This window comes from Miniopterus natalensis, chromosome 6 (genome assembly GCF_054644295.1).
Source record: "Miniopterus natalensis isolate mMinNat1 chromosome 6, mMinNat1.hap1, whole genome shotgun sequence".
In the NCBI taxonomy this organism is placed as follows: domain Eukaryota; kingdom Metazoa; phylum Chordata; class Mammalia; order Chiroptera; family Miniopteridae; genus Miniopterus; species Miniopterus natalensis.
Genome location: NC_142086.1, coordinates 11,213,731 through 11,230,471, shown reverse-complemented (window position 1 = coordinate 11,230,471; position 16,741 = coordinate 11,213,731). Strand labels below are relative to the sequence as shown.

At 35.2% G+C, this 16,741-nt stretch overlaps 1 protein-coding gene across 2 annotated transcripts in view; it reads left to right on the top strand.

Annotated features, from left to right (window-relative positions):
• Positions 1 to 16,741, top strand: part of USP25 (ubiquitin specific peptidase 25) — a 126,271-nt gene that overhangs the window by 22,525 nt on the left and 87,005 nt on the right. For both annotated transcript variants that reach the window (XM_087818089.1, XM_087818091.1), the window contains exons 3-4: positions 2,643 to 2,787; positions 14,431 to 14,554. In XM_087818089.1, coding sequence (XP_087674215.1) covers positions 2,643 to 2,787; positions 14,431 to 14,554 — 269 coding nt within the window. The remainder of the gene's footprint in view (positions 1 to 2,642; positions 2,788 to 14,430; positions 14,555 to 16,741) is intronic.

Here is a 16,741-nt window from a genome sequence, read left to right as displayed (position 1 = left end):
AACATTCAACTTACTGTACCTTAAGAATAGTCAACATCAAACTGTTCAGTATATGCAACAAATAGAGTGCATTGTTTTGGTTCTATCGTATGAAGTAGCCTCGTTTCTGCACAGAGGCACCAGATGAGCCAGATCGCATGAATATGTACAGTGACAATGATAAGTGGCTGAAAGATGTTTACGAACTAGAACTGCATTTTAAGCTTACAGCATTTGTGCTACTCTAGGCCTGCACACAACTTCAGTCCTTTGGAACTTGCTCCATGAGACAAAATTAATTAGGTAATTTTAGATTTTGAGCCCCAAGTTCTTCATCTGTTTCTAGAAGTAACTTACCGTTTAGATGAGTGTAATCATAACATCATAATGATAGTGATCATACCAGCACTTAAGTGCTTCCAATACTAGCTTCTCTTCTGAATACTTTATGTGGATAACATCTTCCTGGTAACTCTGTGAGGTAGGTATTATTTTCACCTCTTTTTAAAAGATTAGGAAACAGAGGTTAAAGTGACTTGTTCAAGATCACACAGCTACTATGTGGAGGAGCTTAGAATAGAAACTGAGCAGCTTGATTCCACGGGGCTGCACTGAACTTCTACTTTTACTAGAAACTTTGCTTCATCTTTTTCCCCATTAGAAAAATGATGAGACAGTTCTGTTTAGAGCCTTAATGCACAGGTTATGAAGCCAGTGTAAGTATTTGGACAGGAAGCAAAAGTGTCGTACCTCAGTTTTTATGATTATGACATTTGGATGATTGCTAGTTTTTTCTTTATTCTAATAACATGACCAAATCACCCCATGTGTGTTTTCAGAAAGTGTCTTTCCCATTCTGTGTCATTGAGTGGGAGTTTATACCTATTCCCTCGTCAGGGCAAATTTAGGGAATTTACTTTTCTTTTTTAATTTGGGAAATATTTAGAATATGTTTAATTAAATAAGAATAAAAAATTAATTAAATTCTTGTCCACATTTTCTTTGAGGTAAGTTGTGTGACTATAGTTTTTTTGTTTTGTTTTTTTAACTTTTGTTTCAAGTATGGCATGGGGGCAGGAGAAAGAGTGGGCTTAAACCTTAACTGTTGCCCAGTATAAATTTGTAAGATGTTTAATGACTTGACTCAGTTATATACTGACAGGTAGTTTACTCTCAGGAGCCACAATGTTACTGTTTGATTTCAGGACTTTTATTTTATTCTGAGTATCTATTTTTAGCCCTCTAAAGTTAGTAACCTTCAGGTTGTGTAAATACTGGTTGCTCTCAGTTTGTCATTGTGCGAGATAGTATGTGAAACTCCCTTAGCACACTTCTTGGCACATAGTAAGTGTTCAGTAAATGTTAGCCATTACTATTGCAAATTATTTTACAGCTAATTTACTTATCTAACTATAAAATATGTTACACTCATATTTTGGATGAATCATTCAAGAATCTTGTAATAATTGTGACAGATAAAGTTTAAGGCAGTGGTGCTTTTCAAACTGCACTCTAATGGCTTTTTCTCTCCTCACTAGCTACTAGAATTGGAGTTGGTATGGGTTGGATACTTCATTCTTCCATTGCTTGGGGCTCATGTCTTGGAATCGTCCTGAAATTCCTCCTTCTATCAGTCTTCCCTCCCCATATTTAATCTGATAGCAAATGAGTTTGGGCTCTGCTGCTGCCCTTTTTGTCCTATAAACTATTCTCAACACACAGCAGAGTGGTCCATTTAAAATGTAAGTCATACCATGTAATTTCTGTCCAAAACCCTCCACTGGCTTCCTGTTACACTTCCTAGTGTGTGGGGAAGTTCCTAAGGCCTGCACAGCCTTGCGTGCTCTGGCCTCTGTTACAAAGATAACTTTGTTATTAATATTTGGATTTCTTAATGTTGCTTGCATTAGCTGCCATAGAGCTACTGTTACATGTATTGTTAAATGTTCAGAGAATATAGAGATAAAATTGAGCAAGTCATTGTTTTATTGTTTTAGAAATTCTTAGTTTCCTAGCCTCTGCTTTCTTCTAAATTAACTGTAGAATAAAGTTGTGTCCAGGTATGCTTTGGATGAGAACTGCAGAAACTCTATATAGTATTTATAGTTTGAGTAGGATTGTAATCTTGTCATTATTGAGCATTTCAATCTGGGAGTTTTGTGTGTGTCTTCATACTGTCAAGCTTCAGAACGTTTTTACTGTTTTCTTTCTATAAGCCTTTGGCATTTGCTTAAGTTTGCCTGTAGGTATGGATTCAGCATCCGTACTAAAGGGAACATCTTTTATTGTCCTTGTTTATAGAAGTACTGTTATAAATACTCATTTTTTACCCCTGTATATAGCAAGCTCCAGAAAACATTTTTTTAGTTTATGCATTGGTTCAGAAGTATATGAAAGTAATGGAAAAACTAAGGAATTAGTTATAGAATTGATTTTTACATTAAATTAGTAGTTTTAATGAATAGAAACAGGAATTACTATTGAAATTTATAGTATACTTTGTTTACAGTGAATTTATGGTGAAGAATTAGAATCGCAACAATAATTTCAAATCAAAATGATTTTTGCTATTAAGTATTAGTTATGAAGAAAATTACATAAGTCATGTGAGGATGTATAGAAATAGTTCAAAATATTTGATGTTCTGTTCTTGATATTTGAAGGACAGTAATGGAAACTTGGAACTAGCAGTGGCTTTCCTGACTGCAAAGTATGCCAAGACCCCTCAGCAGGAAGAGACAGCTTACTACCAGACCGCGCTTCCCGGCAATGACCGCTACATCAGTGTGGGAAGCCAGGCAGACACAAGTGAGTAGACTTCTCCTTCTTAGTATCTAATGCGGATGTAATGAAAAGTTCTGTGGGAGTATATTTATCTGTTTAAGCAGAGAGGTGAACTACTTTAAACTTGGTTCTTTTTAGTGTATGCGAAAGGAGCATATGTTTTATTAGCAGCATTATATATTTTTTCCAGTTTATGAGTAAAAGATTGTATTTAAGTTATTTATCCTTTCATAGAGCATTTCACATAGTATTCATTGTTTTGAAATAGGGAGCAGCTATAGGTGTTGCTCATAAAGAAACAAACTTTTCTACAATTTTAAATGGGAACAGTAATTTCTTTTATGGATTATAAGTGTTGTAGAGGCCTTAATATTATTTTTGAAGATGAAATATTATTTCTAATTACTGATAGGTTTACCATTTAATAGAATTTCCTTTCCGTCAACTTCTGCCCTTCCCCAAATTAAAGATTTTGGAAAAAGATTTATTATCATGTATAAATAAACACACATGCACACATAGACACATACACACACATACATATGGAAAGTTTTGCACAGGATTCTAATTTTTTTTCATAGTATATATCAATACTTTATGCTTACAGCAATGAGTTTTTAAAACTATAAACAGTTACTTCCATATATCATTATGGTGTAATAACTGTACTCTATAAAATGTAGGTATTTTTATGCATTCTGGATTTGAGAAGTTTGATTACTAACTTGTATTTAGAGAATTTCTGATTTTGTTTATAGACTTTCTCATAGTTAGACAGCAACCAGGAAGAACCCATCCACATAGATGTTTATAGCTATTGATTGGCATTAAACACTGCTTAATGTTTGTTAATAAAACGTTTTCATTTCAAATTTTTAAGGTAATCTTTATATTTTTGCTTCACAAGTGACATTAGGCTAACCAAAGCTAGAATACTCCTGTCTCATAGACAGCAGGTGATGGGAGAATTTTTATACACATTAGACAGACCTTGCTTATGTCCAAGTTCAGGAAAAAGTATATGTTTTGACCTGTCTGTATCTCTAACTTCATTTTCTACTGTTTTCCTCCTCTCACTTTGCACTGTGATAATACAGAATGGCTTGAAGTTCTTAGATCCCCAGTGCTACTTAATTTTTTTATCTTTATATGTGATGTTTATTCTGTCTGGAGTTCCCTCTAGCCTTTATCTCCAGACTTACTTCTTCTGGTGTAAGACTTAGCTCAGGAACTGCTTGTTCTGGAATGCTCCTTTGGCCTCTAAGTTGGACCAAGTGCTTCTCTAGCACCTAGTGCATGCTTTTGTCTTAAGAGCACTACTGTGTTATTTTCAAATTATTTGTGCCTTTTTTGCTTTCCAAACTGGAAGTTTAACAGGGCAAGAGAGCATTGATGTTCCCAGCATCATACTAGAATGTCATAGTTTCTCAGAAGTGTTTGCTGAATTATTTTTATATATGTAAAAAGCTATTGCAAAACCAATGAAAGGGAACGAGCTTGTTGCAAAAAAAAAAAGAGAAAAAAGAAGTGATTAAAAAAGGCGAAAAAGACGAAGTGTATAAATAGAGGAGGAATCAGTATGTGAGAATCGCATATCTTTCAAGGTTCTGAGACTTGGGGGAAAAACAAAATTAGGTAGGTAAAGGAAAAATGAAATGATTTTTATTGAAGGCAACTGCTTAAAGTGAAGGAAACAGGAAATTGACTAAACATCGTTCAGTGTTCTAGTTGAATGGATAAAAAGATTTTAGAATGAGAGCTGTGAATTCTTAATATAGATGGTAGACTTTGACATGAGATAGCATATATAGGTATTCAGGGGAATTAAGATTATAAGACTGTTACAAACCAAAAATGTCTTATTTGCTGTAAGAAAGTCAGGAAATATTGTTTAAGCCAAATGTTAACCACCTGTTCAAGATTTTTGACAAAGGAATAGTGAAAATGTTATGGATAAAAAGAGAGATTTGAATAGGTACTCTGAGGGAAAGGGCAACTGATTTTATTTTTATATGTTTTTGTTGATTTTATAAACAGAGGAAGGCAGAGGGATACAGAGAGAGAAATATTGATGAGAGAAAGAAACATCAATCAGCTGCCTCCTGCACGCCCCCTACTGGGGATCGAGCCCTCAGCCCAGTCATGTGCCCTGGCTGAGAATAGAACCACCTGTGACCTCTTGTTGCATGGGTCGACACTCAACCACTGAACCACACTGGCTGGGCGCAACGTAATTTTAGAAAGCATGTGTCCCATTTTTCATAATTAAAAAATTTTTTATGTATGTGGCTCTTGAAAAATATCCACTAAGTAATTTTACATTTCACTTGGAAGAAGTAGAGAAATAGACTTTCTGGTTTCATCTCAACTGATTGACCCTTATATTGAGCAGCTTGCTTGCTGTTGTAATTTCTTTATTGATAAAATGTACTGTCCTTCTAACCAGATGCTAATTCATATTTGATCATTCAATAATTTGGATAGTGTGTCCATAAAGTTGGTTTGAGATAATTGAGAAGAAACTTTCTGAAATATGATGTATTATTAAGTGTCAAGCTGGGAAAAGTAGCTGACGAGGTAACAATAATTCTTTTCCATTTAACAAACTTGTACCATATTTTATAAAGTTTTAAGAAGTATATGACTGCCTTTAGGAAATAGTGTTGATTCAATATTTAAATTCCAAAGTATCATAATAATGTTACATTGTTTAAAACTGAGAATGTCATGCATTCAGCAGATTTTTAAAATTACTCTGCTCTTATTGCTGGAAGAATCAAAACCTTTTGTGTAGTTTTAATTCTGGGAAAGAGTGGTAAAATGTGGGTAGGGAAGAGAAATAGTTACAAATGAAAATGTATTGAAATGCAGGCCTCTTTTGAAAAATCTGCGTTGAGTGCTGAAGGAATTTGTAGTGTTGGAGTGATCAGAGTGTTAGGAAGTTTTTGAGGGTTTGTTCTAGATATAAAAACCCTTTTGAGCATTTCCTTAATTTTATGTGATATACATTGTTATTTAAAAGTTGACTATAGTTTAACTATTTCACTTATTTCCTTCAAATATGTCAGGGGTTTTTATTTTTTAATTACTTTTTTTTTTTTTTAAGTATATGTCTGTTACAACCAGGGCTCAAACATAACTAAAGCCTTACCAGCTTGTCATCTTTAGCAGTGCGGACAAAACATCTATATTTTGTAATTAAAGTCTCTAATGAAAAATATATGATTTTTTTGTTGATATAAGTTGGAATATAACTTTATAACTATGGGTCTCTTTTATAAGGAATAAAATAACAATTTTTTAGTGACTAGAAAAATTTTGCTTTTAAACTAATATCCCATAGAATATATATTTGGGGCTTGTGGGGAAATTTTCCTTTATGCAACCTGGGTATATCAGAAGGTAAAGTAAATCATTCCATTTGATTTGAAGAACACATATTTGTGAACCTTCATTTACTGTTGAAGTAATTACAGCCTGGCCAGGCATGGCTCAGTGATTGAGCATCAACCTAGGATACAGGAGATCGCTGTTCGATTCCCGGTCAGGGCACATGGCCAGGTTGCAGACTCCATCCTCAGTCGGGAGCATGCAGGAGGCAGCCAGTCAGTGACTCTCTCTCATCATTGATGTTTCTGTCTCTCTCTCTCCCTCTCCCTCTCCCTTCCTCTCTCTGAAATCAATAAAAATATATAAAAAAAAAAAAAGTAATTACATTTTCAATGGTTAGTAGGACAACAGTTAGGCTTTTTAGTGCATCTTTACCTTTCATTCTTGAGAGAAAAAGGAAACATTTCAAGGAAAGCTGTACTCTGCATATCAAGAAATCTAAAGTAGTGTACCTGGTGCCCTTATAATGCTTTGGTAGCATTCCAGACTAATTTAATACTCCGTTGAATTCTGGGAAAATGTCCAAATCATTTGTAGTGTTATTAGCAAAAATATTAGGCACCTTTTTTTTTCATTACTTGGATCTTCTGTCCAGATTGGATATTGTGGATTTTCAGTTGAGTGCCTCCCACCTCCAGCTTAAATTGAAAATAAAATCATGTTGGAATTTTGCAGTAAAAAGTACTAATGCAAAGGGGACTAGGAAACAATGCAAGATATTGAGAATACTGTAGGTGTACTTAATTGAAGAGAAATTCTCTGAAGTTTTTGTGTCATGGCAAACTGTCATAGACATGACCATATAAGGCTGTTGCCTCACTTGAAATTAAATAGCCATATTCTTTCTTTCATGACCATTAAATTCTTTTGAACTTTTTTAAAACAGGAAAAAATCAGTGTATGCCTACCAGAACGAGATGTGCCACAATTGAGCAATCAAAGTATGGATCAAAAGATAAGAGGGATTTAGGTAGGTAATTTTATCGCAGAAAGTAATGCCACATACTGGCTTAAGTTTTAGAGAACTTGGCGTAACACATTGGAATGAGTATTAAGTGGTCAACCCTTCACAAATTTAGCATCAGTGTATCCCTTCCCTCAGAGAACTTGAATAATTCGTAAGGATTGCCTAGAAAGTGAGAAAAATGTTGAGGGTTCTGTCCTAGAGCTCTGGTCTTGGTTCAATTGCTTGGCCGCCTAAAAGTTATTTAAAGCACCAAGTGATAAACAGATCCAAGTCTAGTGCTGTCACCACTGCTGAGGGAAGTCACGTTAAGCAGTAGGCTTCTGTTAAAAGAACACTGATGTTTTTCCCATTCCCCAAATTCGTTAACTAACTGCAGATAGAAAAAAATGCAGTGAAAGTTAAATCTCTTCTTCTGTTAAGATTTCTAATATATAAAACTATTTTGAAGATTAAGCAAAAATACAAGTTAATCGTAGAAATGAGATGCTACAATGATGTGAAGTTACTTGTAACTGATTAGATGAAATTACGTTTGCATTCTATTAGAGGTGCGCTATAGAGTGACTTATATAACTTTAGGATTTTTCTTTAATTTTAGGCCAAAATGATAGTCATGGTCTTTGTATTTTTTGTTGACTAATATAGAATGTTAACTTTAATTTTTTTTTCCACAATCCAAGTTGAAAAACATGGTAAAATTGATGACAGAAAATTGTTTTCCTTACTTATCAATGCTGCCATTATAATTTTAGCAGCTGTTATTAAAAATAGAACAAGACCATTTAGAGCTGAGCTGTTCAGTATAGTCACAGGTAGCAACTTATATTTAAATATAAATTAAAATTAAATAATGTTAAAATTCAGTCTCTTTGTTGCACTAGACACATTTTAAGGGCTCAGTAGCAGTTACATTTGACTAGTTGCTGCTATATTGGATAGATAATAGTGTAGGTAATAGTACATTTCCATTATCACAGAAAGTTGTATTGGGCATCACTGTTTTAGAGAGCTGAGTTCAGCAGTGGGAAGATTGAAAAAGTAGGAACACCTTAAGAGAGCTGGCAGAGGAGAATGGGAGAGTGGAGTGGGCAGCAGTGTACATTGCTTAGGTCACCTTCCTTTTAAGTATTCTTTTAACCTGATGCCTTATTGTGCTATTTGTCTTTTCACTTTCTAGAAAAAAATTTAGATGGATAAAGCATACGTTCTCAAGTCTTCTACTTAGTTCTACTATGAAGATGCCTTACTAATTTTTATTTGTATTCCAGAATCTAGATACTAATTTTTATTTGCTTAACCAATATTTGTTGATTACCTAATATGTATCAGGTGCTTTACTTTTTTAGGCCATTAAAAAAACATAGTCTCAGTTTCCATAGGGGGAAGACAGACAGTAGACAATAAATAAGTAATGTCAGGTAGTAATAAGTTCATGGAGAACAATAGAACAGGGTCAAGGGACAGGGTGACTGGGATGTGGTTGTACGTCAGGCATGGGATATGGTAGTTTAGATACAGGGCCAGTCAGGGAGTGTCTGTTGGATGAGGTCACATTTTATACAGATACAGTATCTAAGTGCAGTGAGGTAGTGAACTTTGTGGATGTCTGGGAAAGTGCATCTCAGGTAGGGCCTCAAGGTAAGAGTGGATCTGGCTCAGAAGACAAAATAGTGAGGGCACAACCACAGTTGGAGCAGACCGAGTGAGAGAGGATGGTAGTTTCTCATCTCCAGTCTCCTACTCACCGTCCCTGTGTTCATAGTTGCCTTTCTCTCTTAAGGGCACTCCCATCCTCCTGGTGGCCCAGTGTGGGTTTGTTGGTTGGTTTTCCTTTTTTACAGCCCTTCCTAATTTCCCAAAACAACCAATTGTTTGAATTCTATCATCTTTTGTGTCCATTTTTTTCTCTCTTCAGTTGCTCCTGCCCTGGTACATATTCTCACATACAACTCTTCTCAAACTGTTGTTCAGCACTTTAACTCCTAGCTCTCTAAACAGAGTTCTTTCTAATACCACTCCCCTGCCTAGAAATTTTTGCTGGTTGTAAATACAAATTTGGCTTATTAAAAAATGAGAAGTATTTTCCCTAGGTTTAGCCCTATGTAAATAAGGAAAACAATGGAACAACTTTTTTTTCCCTTTTAAAATAAAATCTTCATAAACATTGTAGTTCAGCTAGATTATGGGCTGAATTGGCTTTTATGAACTAAGGTAGATGCCTCATTGTCATTGAATATACTATTTTCCTGGGGAAATGAATTATGAGTTTAACAGTTGTATACATTTGAAGTCTAACTTACTGGTAAGCTGATGACTGCCTATCTTTTGGAGTTAGAGAAGTGTTTGGTAATTAAAGTTTTACTCAGTTGGTAATTCTTTGGAAAGTAAAAGATTTATTAGGATGAATGTTATGTTTTGGTGTATATATTTCTGACTTTGTGCAAAAATGCTTTAATTGAACAGTCTTGAAATTGTTGGAGATTACTGTTTATAGGCTTTTGTAACGTGATTTTCTACAGTGTTACTCAGCCAACACTAACATGCTTGTGTACCTGAAGTGGGTAACACTAATACTAGAGGGAGGGTCAGTGTTTTATCAAGGTCCTCCCTTGGCACAGATATTAAAATATTCATAATACTTTGGTATTTGGATGGGACTGTTACAAAGGTTAAATTTTTATAATTGACTTTTACCAGTTAGAAATAGTTTACAGCCAAGCTTATTCTCTGTTCTGTTTCATGTGTAAGCATATAAGAAAATAACAGAGGGGTAGTTTTCATTGTGAAATTGGTAGTTCATTACATGTTTTATGGAAATCATCTCCCTGAATCCTGAAAAAGAAATTTAGGTTTAACCATTCTATTTAAAGAACATTTTTTTCTTAATACCTGGTCCTGTAAATGTTTGGTAGGTATATATATGAGTAGGTTATAATAGTCTTCTTTCAGGGTTGCCGTAGTGTTCTAAAATATCCTATGGAGCCCGGCCAGGCATGGCTCAGCGGTTGAGCGTTGACCTAGGATCCAGGAGATCGGGGTTCGATTCCCGGGCAGGGCAAATGCCCAGGTTGTGGGCTGCAGCCGATCAATGACTCTCTCGTCATTGATGTTTCTGTCTCTCTCCCCCTCCTTTCCTCTCTTTGAAATCAATAAAGATATGTTTAAAAATATATATATGTATCCTATGGAAAGAAGAAGCTTTATTAAGTAATGGGAATATAATGAAGACAATTGTTGTAGTTATATTGAAACTACAGATAATAAGGAAACCTTCTCCATTGCCGACAGGAGGAAGTCCCAGCTTTTCAGATGAAGACCAGTAGTTTTGGTCAACCAACCTTTCTAGCATTAACGATTACTATTGCTTGTTTCTTTCTCTGCCTAGACTCAACACTTCTGACACCAGATGTGTGAATTTTCCCCACACACATGACCAATTCTCTGACACTAGTGGGGTGTTCTACAATTCAGTTCAATTCTGAAACTTTGTACCTGAAGTTAGGATCAGATGCCACAGGTTAATAAGGGCCCAGTCCCACAGACTGCCACCACTTTAGGGGCCATGTAGTGAGTCCGCAGGTTATGCACACTGCTGTTTGACTTGGCTACAAATTGGGGGTTCTCACAACCCTCTCATCAGATTTGATAATTTGCTAGAATGGCTCAGAGAACTCAGAGAAACACTTAAGTTTACTGGTTTATTATATAATAAAGGATATGATAAAGGCTACAGATGAACAGCCAGGTGAAGAGGAACACAAGGCAAGGTCTGGGAGGGTCCCTGGCATAGGAGCTTCTGGCTTTTTTTCTGGAGTTGGAGTGCTCCACCCCTCCCAACATGTGGCTATACTCCCCAACCCCGAAGCTCTCCGAACCCTGAATTTTAGTGGTTTTCCTGAGGCTTCATGAAGGAGGCATGATTGATTATTTACTTAATCTTCAGTCCTTCTCTCTTCCCTGGAGGGTGGAAGGTAGGGATGAGTTCTAAGCTTTTCATCATGGCTTGGTCTTTCTGGCAACCAGTGCCCACCTGGAACTGTAGAGGAGCCCACCAAGAGTCACCTCACTAGGACAAAAGGTGCTTCTGTCACCCAGGAAATTCTAAGTGATTTTGGAGCTCTGTGTCAGGAACCAGGGTCAAAGACCAGACATTAGAACAAAAAGTTGCTCCTAGCATCATCATCACTTACCTTGCTCTTTGAATGGATTGCTTGCCCTGTGCATGATTTTATAACATATGCATTGGTAATTTGGAAAATACTTTCTTTCAAATGTTAGAAGAATCTCTACATTATAAAGCAAATTGAAATTGTTAGTGTCACTTGATTTCATCAGAAAAGTGTTTAAGTACTGGGAAGATATTAAATTCATAATGGTGGAAACAAGTTTAACAGAGTTCCAATTTTTGCTTGAAAAATTCCATATTAATCATTGGCAACAAATACTGTTAATTTGTTCTCCAAGTGACAGGCTCAATTTGTTTACTTTTGAGAAAATGTCTGCCAAATGCTGAAGTAAGAATACTCATAGTTTGTAGTTGGTCAGTGTTCTTTCAAGTGAAAATAGTGGTCCATGAAAATCTCAGCAGTTCAGCCTGCAGCCCAGGCATTGCCCTCGTGTTTGCTCTTCAGCGGCAGGGTGCTCTGCATGCACAGCACAAGTACTTCCTATTTCGGCGAGTGTTTCAGATTTAATATCTTGCCTTGTTATTTGCTTTTTTGTTGCTTGTGTTCAGATGATAAATTATGAAAAGCTCTAAATATAAGTTGTTGCTATTTCTAATTTAGTTTTCTGCTCTGGCTAGTTTGGTTTACTTGTTGGTCATGAAACAGTAAACACTCTTGATCGAAAGAAATTTAAAACGGGGTTTTCGGTTCTTTAGAAATCCCTGGAAGGACTGTAGCTCAGCCTTCTGGAATGACTCCCTGACTCTTGCAGGACTGGCCAGCCAGAGAAGCGACTCCCTCTGCCACAGTCGGGATGTAGTGAATCAGGAGGCTGCCTCTCGGACTGCTGCCTTCAAGAACATACCTCTGTGGCTCTAGCCCAGGGGACAGGCAGCCAGGATTAGGTAACTGCTGCTGAGCTATGCCTGGACATTGGAATGCAGAGGCGGGGTGCCACTTCTCTGTCTCCGACATCCCTTAGACTGGCAACTGGACACTGGAAGGCTCTGTGGAACAGCCCGTATCTGTTCAGTCAAATTGGAGACCATAGCCAAGGGCAGTCATATAATGGTTTCCCCCCGCTCTCCCAGATCTCACGTTAGTGCATCCAGTTGGTAGAACCTAAGTTTTACTTAGAACTTTAAGCACAAGTGGATTGGGAAATGGGTTGGTTGGTTTGTTTGAGTCTTCCCAGATTCTGTAGTTGAAGAGGGCGCACCAGGAGGATGGAAGAGTGGAGCCTGCGGGCCAGTCGATCCTATCCCCAAAACCTTTCTGCTGCTTTGTGCTTTTCAAAGTATTTCCTTTACTTCCATTATTCTTTACTCACCCAAGTTGTAGTCATTATTTAATGACCATGGTTTAATGACTCATTTTTATAGGGCATTTCATGCCTTTCTAGTCCTGCCTTTTTCTTCATCAGTTTTTAAACTGGACTGGATGGCTATACCCAGGCGTGGTGGTCTGGGTGGACTTGGGTTTTTGTAAGCCAGACTGAGGAAACCTTTGGCCTGCCAGTATATGCAGGCATGCACCAACATTTTGGTTACCCTGCTATAACTTGTTCCACATTTTACTTGGAATTTTTTTGGATCCTATTTAATACATTTTTTGTGAGGTTTATTATACTGAGGATATTAAAATAACACCTTCCATAGCTAACTATTGTTTCTAATATTTTTAATATTCTTGTAAGCTGCTGTTTGTAGAAAAAAAGTATGGATAACAATTGAAGTAGGCTTTTGAAACTGTCAATATACATTATTTCTCATTAAGTGTAGAATAATATTTTCTGGTATCTGTATAAAACCCTTTAGCCAGATGGTAAAATGCAGGTACCTTATTTCCAATGCCCTACCCCTTTTTGTTTGTTTCTCTCCTGTAAAATTCCAGGATTACAGAGGAAAAAATAATTTTTAACATGTCTCAAATACAAATAAAAAAATGAATACAAAACTTGTCAAAAATGTCAATAAGCATAATCCCAGCCACACAAAGATAAGGTAATAACAGCTATACTTCTTTCTCTGTCTCATTATATTGTTTTGTAAACCCCTACTTAGCAATATGCTGTGCTTCCTATCATGGTTTAAATGATAATGGGAGTATTATTGGCATCTTTTGGGTTAAGGAAATTGACCAGTTTACATTGGTGAATTAGATTAAAAAGTGTTTTTTTCTGAAGATGGTAACAATTATAGCCTTTATTTTTTGCATAAAGAATACTTATAGCATCAAGACTATTTTCTTTTGTTAGAAAAGAAAATAGTGTCATTTATTTGTATATTTCTTTTTGTGAAATGAAATCTTTTAGTTAAATTTAAAGGACTGCATGTTTATTAAATACTTCAGAGGGTAGAGTGCTTAATATAGAAAGTAAAAGACCCTTACACTTCCTCCGCCCTTACCCCTCCTCCTCAAAATTTTAACCACTGTCGACAGTCTGGAACACACTTCCAGACTTTTATTTATTTATTTTTATTTTTTTAAATATATCTTTATTGATTTCAGAGAGAGGAAAGGAGAGGGGGAGAGAGAGAGAGGGAGAAACATCAATGATGAGAGAGTCATTGATCAAGCCCGCAACCGGGCATGTGCCCTGACTGGGAATCGAACCCTGATCGCCTGGATCCTAGGTCAACGCTCAACCGCTGAGCCACGCCCGGCCGGGCTCACACTTCCAGACTTTTAAAAATGTGTATATATGGTCAGTTAATTCCTGAAACCTAATTTTTGAGAGCTCAGATGTTAATTATTATTCTGTGATAGATAATATCTAGGTGGTTGTGTGGACACACTGTAGCATGTGTGGGTTTGTGTTAACTTTGGAAAGCATAAATGTAGATGTTTATGTTGATTTCCATTTTTGTTGGTAAAGAAACTTAGCTTGTAATCAGAGACTTTGTAGTAAATATTGAGATTCCTCTGCAGTGAAAAATATTTATGCTCATATTGTTTTAGATATATTTTAGAGAACATTAAGTTTTGAAGTATACCAATTTATAATTGGTTTGCATTCTCTTCAGAGAGGCTCTTATACAAAATTAAGTTGGTGCTGACTTTGGTTTGAAAGGGTATATTGATAAGAATTACCTTTCATTTTGTTTTACTTTTAATTTTGAGTAAGATAGTTTTGCTTTTCAGATGTGATTGATCTCACTGGAGATGATAAAGATGATCTTCAGAGAGCAATTGCCTTGAGTTTGGCGGAATCAAACAGGGCATTCAGGGAGACTGGAATAACTGATGAGGAGCAAGCCATTAGCAGGTAAAAACATAATTTGTATAAAGTAGATATAAGTACTATTTGTAATAGAAATAATAATTGGCTTAAATTTCAAGAAGCACAAAGATACACTGTTATTCTAAGTTAACTGTTAATATACTTCAGTATTGTTTTTATGTTTTATGTAACCAAAATTTTCACATTCTAGTTCCTGTTGCATTTGATGCTTAGATTTTAGTATTTGAGGTGGTATTATGGAGCATACGTTTAGGTGTATATTTTAATATTTGTTTGATTTTTTTCTTCCCCGATCCCTTTTGCGTACATTGTCCAATTTAATTTATAGTCATTTATAGCTGGAGTTAGCAAACTTTTTCTGTAAAGGGCCTATAGTAAATATTTTAGGCTTGTTGGCCATGTAGTTTCTGTCACAATTGCTCCACTGTGGTATTGTAGTGCAAAAGCAGCCATAGCTCATCCACAATTTAATGGGTGTGACTGTGTTCCAGTAAATCTTGACTTACCAAAACAGGCTGCCAGCTGGATTTGGCTCATGGTCCATAGTTGCCAACCTCTCATAGTATGATGGTATAAGGTGTTTTTTTTTTTAAGAAATTGGCAAGATCCCAAGAAGTGTGATAGAATGCCTCCTTTGATTTAATAGTCAAAACTTCTTAGTTTGAAACAATTTGATCCACCAAAGACATAAGTAAATTTTATTTTATCACAAAACAATGCCAATTTAAAAAAAGTTATTTAAATTATAAGTATAATCTAAACAACTCTTTGGAGGCATTGGTTAACTCTCTGAGGAAGAAATTTATCTTTTAAGAGGCTAAATGATCTTCCAAAGGTGCACAGCTAAGATGGGTCTTATGACTGCAGCATTCTTTTCCCTACAACATAGGTTGGTAGCAGAATATAACAGGTCTCTCAGGTAATTTCCCGTGGCACAATATCTATAGTGTACTTCTTTCTAAGTAATCTGAAATTACTGTATAGTAGGAGATGTCTCAAAATATTATATTTATGCTATGTGCATAATTTTTAAATATTACTTTGGAAACTACCTTGTAAGACATTATATTAAAATAGAGTTAATTAAAATTCATTTTCACACCCAAAATGCATAGGCTGTCTTTTGACATTTAGACTTATTTTGTGAAGATTTTGGAGAAATTATAAAATTAGTTTTTATCTTAAAAAAATAGATTGAAGTGAAATAGTAATTTTGAATAATTATAAAACTTGACAGAACTTCATATTTAAGGGGAGTGATGATCTACTATGTGAAAAAGGTTGTAAAATAGCAACAGCAGTTTTATGTCCCCGTTTTCTAATTTTAAAATAGTATGCACTAATTAATTAGGTAGTAAAAAGTAAAAATAAAAGGCAGAGGATTAAGACTATTCCTAATCTGTTATTAAGTTCAACCTATATATTGTTTTAGATACTCATTTTTGTCCAAATGGAAAAAAATTTTCTTAAGATAATGCTCTTTTATATTCTTGGTCTTTTAATTTTTAATGTACTTTCAATGTAGTAAATATTTTGTGAATATTTTTATTGTAGATAACATTGCAGAGATTTGGAGTAGTGTAATTTTATGTAAAATTATACTTTGTCAAAGTAAAAAGTCATTAATTTACTGTTGCAAATTAATTTTTTCTTGGTATATATAGATTTTATAATTTACAGTTTAAAAACGTTAAAAGCAAAATGTGCAGTTAATAAGCATGAATATAAATCACATTGTATCAGAAAAAAGAGAATGTAAGAATTCTAGCTAAACTTTTGGCAGAGATTTGTTTATTTGGGTTTTATTAAGGCTAGGACTTAAATTCAAAAGGGAAAATGATGCATTTTGATGGAAAAAAATTATAAATCATGCTTAAAGGTAAATTTAACTATTTGTTCATTTGACAAAATGTTGGCAAATTAAATCCTTTGACTATGTGCATAGAATCATTTGACTGTTTTTATTTAGTAGACATACAGCGTGGGGCAAAAGTAGGCTTACAGTTGTGAGTATGGGAAACAGAGCTTATTCTTGTATTTATTAATTATTGTATTATTTTCCCTATGAACAACTGTAAGCCTACTTTTGCCCCACCCTGTACTTTAATATGAGTTCACACTTTTGGAATACTACATTATTGTATACAATTAGATGAGATGAAGACTATCTTTTTATATCTTACAGTCCTATGGTTAGGCACCCATGAATTT